The sequence below is a fragment of the Gracilinanus agilis genome, chromosome 3 (assembly GCF_016433145.1).
Source record: "Gracilinanus agilis isolate LMUSP501 chromosome 3, AgileGrace, whole genome shotgun sequence".
Classification (NCBI taxonomy): Eukaryota; Metazoa; Chordata; class Mammalia; order Didelphimorphia; family Didelphidae; genus Gracilinanus; species Gracilinanus agilis.
This window is the reverse complement of record NC_058132.1, coordinates 52,432,954-52,445,842: the sequence shown is the minus strand read 5'-3', so window position 1 is coordinate 52,445,842 and position 12,889 is coordinate 52,432,954. Positions and strand designations below refer to the sequence as shown.

The window sequence follows — 12,889 nt, the reverse complement described above, 5'->3', positions numbered from 1 at the left end:
ATAAAAAACTCCCAGTAAGGACACTTCCTCTACCAATACCCATTGGTACTTCTCTTGCTAACTAAGAGAATTACTTAGAGGTTTGTTTAGAGCACATAGTAGGAGCTTAATGAATGTTTGCCAATTGATTGAGTAAAAAGGCTTTATTATAGTAAATGTCAGAGCTCAAGGCAGTATGATATAGTGAAAAGAACACAGGGTCTAGAATCAGGGAACTTGAGTTTAAAACCTAGCTCTCCTGTTTACTGGCTGTGTAGTCTTAGACAAATTACACCACCTCGCTGGGGCTCCATCTCCTCCTCTACAAAACAAGAAGTTGAAATGATGTCTAAAGTCCCTCCCACCCCTCCAAAACCTCTTCTGGCCCCAATCCCTTCATTCACCAAGAAGGAAATAGGTCCACAAAGGTATCATGACCTGCTCAGGGTCAAACAGCTTGGAGACAAAGCTGGCACTTGAAGTCTTGTGCCAGGAGGTATCTCATGTTGACAAAGATAGCTTGCACTTCCCGACCATAGGGCAAGCCCCTTTTCTCTTCCCTCTTCTTCCTCCTTCTGCCTCAGATATTCCAGTAACATTTAAGAATTCTCGTCTCCCCTTTGTTTGGGTTTCTCTGGATATTTTTCTTGCTAACAGTCAATGTCCCTTCCAGACCCATTCTTCGGCCAGCGTTACATGCACATCCTCGGCCGGCGGAAGCTTTTCCATGTGGTGAAGTACACAGGTGGCAAAGCTGAGTTGGAATTCTTCGTAGAAGGCCTTCGATTCCCCGATGAGAGTTTCTCAGGCCTGGTCTCCATCCATGTCAGCCTGTTGGAACTTCTGATAGAGGTGAATGAGCACGGGCCATAAGGAGGGAGGGGAGGGGAGAGAGAGCAGAGGAGAGCTTCCCAGGACTTCAAAGAAGAAAGGAGAGAGATAGCCAAGGTTAGAAGGGATCCCCAAGGCCAGCTGGGGTTATTCTCCAAGATGGTGGAATTCAGGATGCCATTATTCCCATCCTTCCCAAGAAAGGGCCAATAGGGGCAGGCTTCAAGTGTGCCTGCAGTTTCTGCCTTCAGTCTTGACCTCTAACTCCACTGAGTTTCAAGGCCTCTGGAATCATGCTTACCAACTCATTTCATACCTTTACAGCTAGGAAGGACCCTTAGAGGCTATTTAGTCCAACCCATATTATGGATGAAGAAACAGGTGAATTGTGCAAAGTCACTTCAGAGAGTAAGTGGCAGATCCAGGACCTAAACTCAGGACCTCTCTCTCTCCCAATTTTTTCTTCCTCTATACCACTGAGGAAAATGATTGGCCAGAAAGGTTGCCTCTCTTATCCTCCCATTTCCATAGTGTTTTTTTAAACCCTTAATTTCCATCTTAGAGTTTGTACTGTGTGTATTGGTTCCAAGAAAGAAGAAGGTAAGGTCTAGGCAATAAGGGTTAAATGACTTGCCTAGGGTAATGCAGCTAAGAAATGTGAGGTCAGATTTGAACCCAAGACTTCCTATCTCTAGCCCTGACTCTCAATCCACCAAGCCACCTAGCTGCCCTCTTCCACAGGGTTTTTAAGTTTACAAAGTCCATAGCCTCATCTAGTTAATTATTTTCCCCATTTTAGAGAAGGGTCAGTGGATATGACTTGCCCAAGATCACTCAGCTGAAGCAGCAGAGTATGAGAATTAAAATTAATATATAAATACTCCAAGTATTATATTTAATAAGATTTATTAATAATATAACTAAAGTAAAAAAGCTAGAGTAAAAAGCCAGCTTTCCCAGCCTCGCACGCCGGAGGAAGAGGGAAGAGGGCACGGCTTACAACAAACTTATAAACAATACGTGAAGACGCAAACGTGGGGGCACAAGGAAGGGGATGCTGGGAGATGAAGTCCAAGGGTACAAGATTTTCTAACTATACAGAGTCAGTGTCCTGACTCTAAAACCAACCCCTTTTCCCACTCTCCCGTGCTTGCCTTTAATTCTAGCAAACCTCAGTTGGGCTGGGTTTTTCTGAGCTCTGTCTGGACCTGGACACATTTCTAAGGCACTAGTCTAATTCCTGCCCTCATGCCCCTAAGTCAGCGTATATCTAGTTCTCAAACAATCTGCTCAGTTGTGTGGTGAGCGACAAATTAATAAAAAACAATATGTATGTCCCGAATGTATCTCTGTGCCTAGATGAAATGGCTCCAATTTCTAAAGGATTTTTGAGGATTTTTAAATTTTTATTGTCTTTTGTGTTTACAAATTTCCCCTTCCTTTCCCAGCATATCCCTCTCCTCTCTCCCACCCGGAGAGCCATCCCTCATGACAGAGTTAAAAAGAAAGAAGGGGGGAAAGGAAATCCAGACTAAGCAATACACCAACCAATGTATGCAACATTCCACACCCATCGCCCCCCACCTCTGCAAAGAAGACTTACAAATCCTTGCTAGTTTCCAATAACCTTGGGAGTAGGTAGTGGGAGGATGGGTGTCCCCTATTTGACAAATAAGAAAACTTCATCTCAGAGCTGAAGCGATTTTGCTCAAGATTACACAGAGCAGAGTTGTATAGACTATCAAGACTCAAATCCAGTTCTGCTCTCTCCTCTAGACTACAATCATTAATGTCGTACCAACAACCTAAGCTTGGCTGTCCACATGGGCTACTTAGCTCTGTAGAAAGGAAAACTATGCCCAGATCTCAGATTTCACCTATAACTGTGGACACAGGCTATTTACTCATTTTGATTGTAATTCCTCACCCTAAGTTACCTCCTCGAACCTAGGTCTTCTCAATTGAGGAAGATTTGGATGGAGGGAGAAAAGGGAGTTTAAATAACTCATCCTTCCCTCTTGACAACCTGAAATAAAAAATGAACACCCTCAATATATATCAAGTTGCCAGGAGAAAAGCCTTAACCCAAATTTGTGTGCCTGGAGCAATTAGCATACCATTAGTCTAAGTGGGAAGATTGGTCACTGTCCCATTGAGCAAGAGTCAGAGACCCTGGCAACATCAATGCAACTATCAACAATTTGGAAATAGGTCTTGATCAATGATCAATGACACCAGTGGAAATGTGCATCGGCTATGGGGGCGGGGGGGGGAGTCGTGGGGTGAAGGGGAAAGTAGGAGCATGAATCATGTAACCATGTTAAATTTTCTAAAAAATAAAAATTATTAAATAAAAAAATGCAGGGAAGGAGGAGCTTTATCCTTGATAGAAGGCTATGGTCTTTTGCTTCTATACTGCCAAAGGACTGCAAGTACTATCACCACCCTCCAAATTCGGCACCCTAGGGGGAAATGCCCATCACCCTACCCTAGTTATTTTTCTTCTCAGGAATATGATCCTATAGAGAGAAGAGGAAATCCTCAATTCTAAGCTACTATAGACCTTACTAGCAGAGTGGTAAAAGTACTCAGACTGATCACTTGTGAACTAATGGTTCTCCCTCAGACCTCTGCTTTCAGATGATGTAGTGACAACCTTCTCTCTCCATTGTCTCTTGTAGGGACTTCCCCAGACTCCAATCTACACAGACACAGTGACTTTCCGGGTTGCTCCATGGATCATGACCCCAAACACGTTACCTCCTGTGTCAGTGCTGGTATGCAGGTAAGGTGCAGGCTGATATAGCCAGCCAGGACTTGGCCAACTCCTGGGATCACCAGGAGTGTTCTTTGGGTCAGCTACAACTGGCAACTCTTAGATGAGATTTGATAAAGCTTTGAGACATCCAGGGGAAGCTTTGGTCATCCCTTAGCCTTTAGGAAATTAGCAAGATCTCCATCTTAATGGAACATCAAAGTGAGGCCATGATGGGGACCCCAGCCAAGATGCCCCTCTTTCCCCACTTCAGGAATGATGGAGGCTCCATTGTAATCAATCAGGTTATATTCCTCAAGGGCGGAGAGATTGACAGGATTGCCCCATACAGCATCATTGTACTGCCTCCTAAGGAATGAGTCCTCAAACCCATGTTGGCTAGAAAGAGATGAATGAAAAATTATGCAGAAGAGAGTGCAGAGATGTGGCTCAGTGGATTGAGAGCCAGGCCCAGAGATGAGAGGCCCTGGGTTCAAATTTGACCTCAGATACTTATTAACTGTGTGACTCTGGGCAAGTCACTTAACCCCCATTGCCTAGCCTTTACCACTCTTCTGCCTTGGAACCAATTCACTATTGATTCTGAGATGGAAGGTGAGGAGTTTTTAATAATAATAATGTAGAATATATACTCAGAGAAGACAAGAACTATACCCCTTTATTTGTATCCTCAGTACCTAGAATCTCATAGGAACTTAATGCTTGTAGATTGATAATAGATGCTATGGGCTGAAAGAAAGATATCTCTAGATATTGGGAGATCCATCCCCCTCATTCTAAAATGATCCCAGCAAATATATCCATGTCTTCAAATTTGCCTGGACTTGGAGGGGATGAAAGTCACCCCTTTAAGAATATTTTCCTCAATATTTGATTTGGTCATTGATGTTAATGTCAACTGAGTGTCTGGGTTTAGGTAATAACTTGAGTTATTTCCTTGAATGTCCTTCCCCTAAAGACCTACTAGAGGGAGCCGTGAGCACCCATGCTGATCTAGCTGTCCCCTGCAGTGAACCTTGGTCCCTCATTGCTCTTCCCTCCTCACCCCTCCCTGCTCTCTCTGGCACTGCTCAGCATGAAGGACAATTACCTGTTCCTGAAGGAGATAAAGAACCTGATTGAGAAAACTAGCTGCAAACTTAAGATCTGTTTCCAGTACATGAATCGTGGGGATCGTTGGATCCAGGTAAGAAGGCTCCAGCAGGGACAGAGTCAGAAACAGGAGCATTATTAGTAACTAACCAGCATTTATACATAGAAAAGCTCTAACACTGGCAAAATACTTGCCAGTCACTTCATTTTGATTCTCACAACAATTCTGGTAAGGTAAATGCTATTCTTTTTTGTTGGGGAAGGATTTTTAGATGGTAGGGGGGAGCTTTCATGCATTTTTTCTTTCTTATTCCAAATTCTCTCCTTCCCTCCAGATCCTCTTCCACAAATGAAAAGGCAAGCAGGTAGATGCTATTTTTATCCTGATTTTATAGGGGAATAAACTGAGGCACAGAAAAGTTAAGTAATTGCCCAGGGTCACACAGCTAGCAAATGTCTGAGGCAGGATTCAAATTCAGGTCTTTCTGATTCTCCATCCATTATGACACTTGGTTAGATATGTGTTTGGACTGAATCTCCAAAGCGGTACTTTCCAATTCTAACATTCTTTAAGTCTGTGAAATGACCCCCAGACTCTTACTGATAATCAGTCCAGTCCTTAAATAGTCTCACAGGTCCTGTCTTTATTACACCATTTGGCCTCTGCTAAACCTTTCCTCCAGTGTCTCACTGGGGCCCTGAGTCTCAAAGACTTCTAGGATCGTGCAAGCTCTAGATCCTAGAGCTGGAATAATTTGGAGATGAAGCTAGTCTCCATGCCTAGAATGGATTCCTCCTCCCTACATCCATCTCCATCTTATTCCTTGTTTGCTGAGTTGGTCTACATTTTAGAAGCTTTCCCACTCCTCCACTGGTGTTCTGGGAGCCTGGCATTTAATATCTGTATTTAACAGATGTTTGTTAATTGACTGACTGATTTACAAGGAGCACTATTTTGAAAAGTGTCAAACTCATGGGCAAAACTCTAAGAGCAGAGTGAATCAGCTTAAAATGTTATTTGAAAATATTTAATAAAAAATAATAATGCAAAACAATAGAGGCCACTAGGTGGCTCAGTGGATAGATAGATAGGCCCAGAGCAGGGAGGTCCTGGGTTCAAATCTGACCTCAGACACCTCCTAGCTGTGTGACCCTGAGCAAGTCACTTAACCCCCACTGCCTAGGCCTTTCTGTTCGTTTGCCTTGGAATTGATATTGATTGATTATAAAATGGAAGGTAAGGGTTAAAAAACAGACTAAAAAATATAATACAACATAGATAATGGTAAAGTGTGCTCTTCTAAGTCAATGAGGGACCTGTAGGAATCTCTTTCTATTTAAGGTAACAAAGTACGGACATGGATGGTAGAACCAAGTGCTGTGGTTAGTTAGGTGACACCATAGTGCATAGAGTGCAGGGCCTGGAATCAGAAAGACCTGAGTTCAAATCTAACCTCACACTTCCTTGCTGTGTGGCCCTGGGTAAGTCACTTCACCCTGTTGGCCTCAGTTTCCTCATCTATAAAATGAGTTGGAGAAGGAAATGGCAAACCACTCCAGTGTCTTTGCCAAGAAAAACCCAAATAGAGTCGTGAAGAGTAGAATATGACTGAAATGACTGAACAACAAGTGCCATGGAGTTGAAATAGAAGCATCTCTCTGTCTCTGTCTCTGTCTCTGTGTCTCTGTCTCTGTCTCTCTCTCTCTCTCACACACACACAAACACACACACAGAGTTCCCCTCAGGAAAATCTGGTGATCAATCAGGAAACATTTATTCATTGTGCACTAAGTGCTGAACACTGAGGATGCAAAGTAATAATAATAATTAATCATAATAACTAATATTTATCCAGCACTTTAAGTTTTGAAAAATGCTTTACAATTATTATCTCATTTGATCCTCACAACAACCCTAGGAGGCAGATGCTATTATTGTCCCTATTTTATAGAAGAGGAAACTGAGATACCTAGAGGTAAAGTGACTTGTCCAGAATCATACAGCTAAGGATCTAAAACTAGCTTTGAAGTCTTTCTGACTCCAGGTCTGGAACTCTATCCACTGTGCCTAGCTACAAAAGTGGAGTCCTGTTCTCAGGGATCTCACATTCTAAGAGGAGAGAATATACAAACCACCATGGACATACAAGTTAGATGCAGAGTAATTGGAAAGGAATCCAAGAAAGGAAGCACTAGAAGGGGTCAGGGGGTGGTGGGAAGGCTTCTTGTCGAAGAGGCAATTTGAGTGCCATCTTAAAGGAAGCCAAAGAAGTCAATAGCAGACAGAGGGGAGAAGGGAGAACATAGCAGGTGTGGGGATATTGTGTATATTGAAAAATCAGTAATGGCAATGAGGTGGCATAGTGGATAGAGTGCCAGGCCTGGAGGCAGGAAGACCTGAATTCAAATCTGGGCTCAGGCACTTCCTAGCTACGTGACCCTGGGCAAGTCACTCAACCCTGATTGCCTAACCTTTGCTGTTCTTTTGTATTAGAGTTGTTACTAAGATAGAAAGTAAGGGTTGGGTTTTTTTAATCAGTCTCAGTAAGGTCAGATGCCCTGCTGCTCCCCTGCAAACCAGACAAACCCCCAAGACACAAGGAGTTTCTAAAGAGTTCAAGTGAACAAATTTTTCCACAAATTTTTTGTTTTGGCATCCCCTCCATTTCCCAATATATGCCTCTCTTCTCTCCTATCCAGGAATCAATCCTTGTAACAAAGAATATGAGAGAGAGAGAGAGAGAGAGAGAGAGAGAGAGAGAGAGAGAAGAAACAACTCTGCAAAAATAACCACTGTATCATATAAACTGAGTCTGATGGCATTTCTAGTGCTGCCCATAGCACCACCCTCAAGCTCTTACTTCCTGCAAAGAAGAGAGAGACATGTTTTCATATCTCCCTTCTTCAAAGCCAACTGTGGTCCCCATTATGCATCTGTACAAACCTTGTTTATACACTTATGATGTACAAGTCCAGAGCTTAATCAACAAGATGACTAGATACGGCACAGGCCCTATCTTCAAGAAGGAGCTTACAATCTAATAAGATTGTAAGGAAGCTATAAATACATAAACAATAAACATTAGATGGAGTAGCACATAGAGTGCTTGATTTGGTATCAGGAAGACCCAAGATCAAAACCTATCTCAGATTCTTGCTAGTTGCATAACCTTGGGCAAATCACATGACCTCTCAGCTTCAGTTTCTGCATCTATAAAATGGGACTAACATTTGGCATCTACTTCCCAGGATTGTTGTAAGGCTTAAATAAGATAACATATGTAAAATGCTTTGGAATCCTAAAAGGTGCTATTAGACTTGTTTGCTACTATTGTTGTTGTTATTAAATAAATATGATACAAGAGAGAAAGAGGGAAGGAGAGGGCCAAGCAAAGTGTGAATAAAAATTTGGTAAAGAGGGAAATTACTTCACAAGGGTTAAGGAGGAAAAAGTGAGATCAGGGGAAGCCCCTGCAGGAGAGAACTTCTTAATCGGGTTCTGAAAAAAATGGAAGGGATTAAAACAGATAAAGATGAGATATGAGCAAAGAGTTCATTCCAGGCATAAGGGAAATGCCTTGAGTAGAGGCACAGAGACAAGAGAAGGTAAGGTATGGAGCAGCCCCAGGTTACCTGCAACTTACAAGTTAGCAAAAGGTTATGGGGGGGAAGGAGACTCATGGAACAGGATACATGTTCCTGAACAAAGGTTTGCTGATGGTACGATGGATGGATGGATGGGTAGATGGATAGGTTGATGGATGGATGGAGGGGTGGGTGGGTAGGTGGATGGATGGATGAGTAGATGGGTGGATGGATGGATGGATGGATGGATGGATGGATGGAAGGATGGATGGAAGGATGGATGGGTGGGTAGATGGATGGGTTGATGGATGGATGGATCGGTGGGTGGATGATGAATGGATGGATGGATGGAAGTATGGATGGGTGGGTAAATGGATGGGTTGATGGATGGATGGGTGGGTAGGTAGATGGAGTTTCAGATCAATCCCACAAGGTGATCCTCTGCTCTATCCTCAAATGCAGGTTAGCCCAGGGTAAGGTCTGGCTGCCCCCTAGTGGTGTCTGCCCTGCAAGTGCAAACCAAGATGGACAGAATTAGCTGGATGGACCAGGTTCCCTTTCTTTTTCCAGAGGCTTATCTGATGGCTCATTTTGTCTTCCCAAATAGGATGAAGTTGAGTTTGGCTACATTGATGCTCCCCACAAAGGTTTTCCTGTGGTTCTAGATTCCCCCCGAGATGGGAACCTAAAAGACTTCCCAGTGAAAGAACTCCTGGTAAGATTCCCTGGGGCTTCTTATCTAGGTGTGTGTGTTTTTTTAAACCCTTACTTTTCATCTTAGAATCAATACTGTGTATGGGTTCCAAGGCAGAAGAGTGGTAAGGGCTAGGCAATGGGGGTTAAGTGACTTGCCCAGGGTCACACAGCCAGAAAGAGACTGAGTCCAGATTTGATCCCAGGACCTCCTATTCCTCTAAGCCTGGCTTTCTATCTACTGAGCCAACTAGTTGCCCCCATCATCTATGTTTAAAGGTAGGAGGCTCACCATTCACCCAAAGAGCCAAAGAGGAAGCAAATTACACTGGGAGTCAAAAGACTTATAAGAAGCAGCCAGATTAGTAAGGCAGCTTAGTCAAAAAGTCTCCAGAAGAGCTGGGTGTGAATTCCAACCTGCTACTTAACTGCCTATATGATCTGGGTCAAGTCTGGGCCTCAGTTTCCTCATCCGTAAAGTGAAGGAATACAACTCAAAGAGGTCTAAGGTCTAAATTCCTAAAATAATCTCTCAAGCCCCTTTTCTTTATATAATCAACTGGCTGAGCAGAAAGAATGGCCAGCAGGCTTGGAGTCGGGAGAGCTGGAGTCTGGTGCCAGGGCTTCCTTGCTATATGACCTAGAAAGTCATCTGACCTGCCTGGGCTGCAGCTGCTGCCTCTGTAAAATGAGGATTTGAGGTTCTCTGAGGTCTTGTCCAGCCCTAACATTCTATGATCACTCACTATAAACACAGCATTTGAGGTCAGAAAACTCTGTAAGACCAGGGAAGGGCCTCAGGTAATGGGATGTAGGGAGAAGTCAGAACCTGGCTGACCTCCCTTCCAGTTCTAAATCTATCATCCTATGTCCAAGGTCCTAAGTTCAAATTCTGCCTCATATCATCGTTCCCTCTGTGACTTTGGACAAATCACTTCATTTCTCTAGTTCTCAATTTCCTCTTCTGAAAAATGAAAGGGTTGGACCAAATGTCTAAAGGTCCTTCCTTTAGACAACTAGGCAGTGCCCTAGTGCACAGAGCACTGGACCTAGAGTCAGGAAGATCTCAGTTTGAATCTGACCTAAGACAACTTACTAGCTGTGTGATCCTGGGCGAGTAACCTAACCTCTGTCTGCCTCCGTTTCCTCAAATGTAAAATTGATATAGTCATGGCATATATCTCAGGTTGCAGATCAAATGAGAAGATATTTATAAAGCACTTAGCACAGCGCCTGGCATAGAGTAGGTTCTTAGCAAGCATTTGTTTCTTTCCGTCTAGCCCTAAATCGATGATCTTATGACCTATAACTCTTGTCTCCAGGATCATTATGAAGATAAATTGAGGTATTCATGTGAAGCAAGAGATCCTCTGCAAACCTTAAAGCACTATGTCAATGTCTCATTATTTTTGTTGCTATTATTATTTCCTAGCTGCCTTATGGTCTCAAGTATAAGGATATCAGATAGCCTTTCCCCAAACTATTGCATATTTAATAACAAGATTTTGTATCTCACCCCATTCCTTAGGCATAGGGTCAGCCACATTACAGAGGGAGAAACGGAGTCACTTCTAGTTGAAGGGGCTCTCCTCCAACTCCTTGCTTCTGGGAAGAGCCTCATGCCATGGTCCAGCCCAGGTACCATCACTAAGGGCAAGGACATTGATATACGTGCCTGCCTGGGAATCCCACGTCCTATACTTTTTAGCTATGTGACTTCTAACCTCAGTTGTCCTTTCTGTAAAATGAGTATCACCCTACCAGGGCCTTCATGAGGATCAAAAGAACTATTGCTTTTTAAACTTTAAAGTGCTATGAAAATTCTAGCTGTGGTTGTGAGTCCAAAAGATCACAAATGCCACCACGGATTTTCAGTGTAAAAGAGGATTTTAGAGATCACTAAGTCCAAAATGCCCATTTTGGAGATGGAAATAATAAGGCTCAGAGTAGTCCATGAAAGCAAATAGCAGCATAGAGCTCTGTCCTTAGGAACATTCTCTAAATATCTCTCAGCACCAAGAGGGGCTCATTTTTTTTTTGCCCTTTATGTTTTTTATTCATGAATTCTTCACTTATCCATAAATCAGATAGGTAATATTTTTCATGCTTTGTTTTGTTTTTTGAGGGTCTCATTCTTGAGAATCCTTTTCTTCTTTTATTTATTTTATTAGTTAATTTGAAATTTTTTCCATGGTTCCATGATTCATGTTCTTTCCCTCCCCTTCTTCCTCCCCCCTCCCATAGCCAACGAGCAACTCCACTGGGTTTTACATGTGTCATTGATCAAGACCTATTTCCAGGGGCAGCTGGGTAATTCAGTGGATTGAGAGTCAGGCCTAGAGATGGGAGGTCCTAGGTTCAAATCTGACCTCAGCCACTTCCCAGCTGTGTGACCCTGGGCAAGTCACTTGACCCCCATGGCCCACCCTTACCACTCTTCCACCTATGAATCAATATACAGAAGTTAAGGGTTTAAAAAATAAAGACCTATTTCCATATTATTAATATTTGCATTAAGGTGATCGTTTAGAGTCTACATCCCCAATCATATTGCCATCAAATCATGAGATCAAGCAAATGTTTTTCTTTTATGTTTCTACTCTCACAGTTTTTTCTTTGGATGTGGATAGCGTACTTTCCTTGAGAACCCTTTTGCACAAGATCCTTTTTTAAAATGTTAAACCCTTGCCTTCTCTCCTAGTAACAATTCTAAGAAAAAAGGGCAAGAGCTAGGCAAATGAGATTAAATTATTTACCCAGAGTCACACAGCTAGGAAGTGTCTGAGGCCAGATTTAAACCCAGGTCCTCCTGACCCCAGGACTGGCACTCTACCCACTAGCAGCCACCTAGCTGCCCTATACATAGTTCTTAATGTGGGTCCTCAGACCCTCTGATAGATTCTAAGGGGTCCATAATCTTACATGAGAAAAAAGTTACCACTTATTTTCATCTCTAACTGAAATTTATAATTTCCTTAAATCATGATTTTTTTTTTTAAAAACCAAGAAAATATTCTGAGAAAAACTCTAAGTTTCACCAGACTGTCAAAGGGGTCGATAACACAAAAAGACATTAATCTAAGCACACACACATACAAATAGATCATGAATTTAGAGCTGGAAGGGACCATAGAGTTTAATGCCTTTATTTTATAGTTAAGACCTAGGTAGAATAAAGTAATTTACCTAGAATTATATCCCTAGTAAGTATCTGAGGTGGGATTTGAACCCAGATTTTCCTTTCTCTAAGCCCAGCACCCTTCACTACACCGTTACCCCTCATCGAGCTCCAGCACCCAACAGCACCAAGAGCCCAGTAGTGTTGGAGACAAGGGACCAACACTTCACCAACTGTCCTCCTCCTCTCTCTCCATTTGTTTCTAGAGTCCTTAGCATGGTCCAAGGCCAAGGGCTCAATGCTGTCATCATCCCCAGTGGCTCAGGCCAGGCTGACTTTGTTGGCTTTGTGCTACATACCTGGTCCCATTCTCATAAAGCTCCCCAGCTGCCCCAGACACCAGGGCCCCCACCTTGCCCACCCAGCCAACTAGGATTTTCAAGGCGAGAGCGTGCTAAGCTTTAATTATTTGTCTGCAACCCCAGGAGTGACTATTCCTGGAGAATTGTGACATGACTGTCAGAGTTCCAAATTCCTCCCTGCCTTTTGTCACTAGGGACCGACAACAGTAGAGGGAACTAGAACTTGGCCTCTGGCCCAATGATGGCATTGTTTATAGGACAGCTCGCAAGAGCAATCAATCCTTGATGGATAGAGTTACAATAGAAGGAACACTAGAGATCATAGAATTAGTGCTGGGAAAGGGCTAAAAGGTCTTCTGGTCCAATCCCCTTCATTTTACAGATAAAGAAACCGAGTTCCTGATACGGTGACTTGCCGTAAGTCACCCAGGCAACAAGGTGGGAGAGCAAGGA

At 43.0% G+C, this 12,889-nt stretch overlaps 1 protein-coding gene across 1 annotated transcript in view; it reads left to right on the top strand.

Moving 5' to 3' along the window:
• PADI2 (peptidyl arginine deiminase 2) overlaps positions 1–12,889 on the top strand; it is a 69,716-nt gene that overhangs the window by 40,035 nt on the left and 16,792 nt on the right. Inside the window, exons 7-10 of the mRNA XM_044667803.1 lie at positions 653–831; positions 3,492–3,595; positions 4,661–4,772; positions 8,871–8,978. Of these exons, the coding sequence (XP_044523738.1) occupies positions 653–831; positions 3,492–3,595; positions 4,661–4,772; positions 8,871–8,978 (503 nt within the window). The remainder of the gene's footprint in view (positions 1–652; positions 832–3,491; positions 3,596–4,660; positions 4,773–8,870; positions 8,979–12,889) is intronic.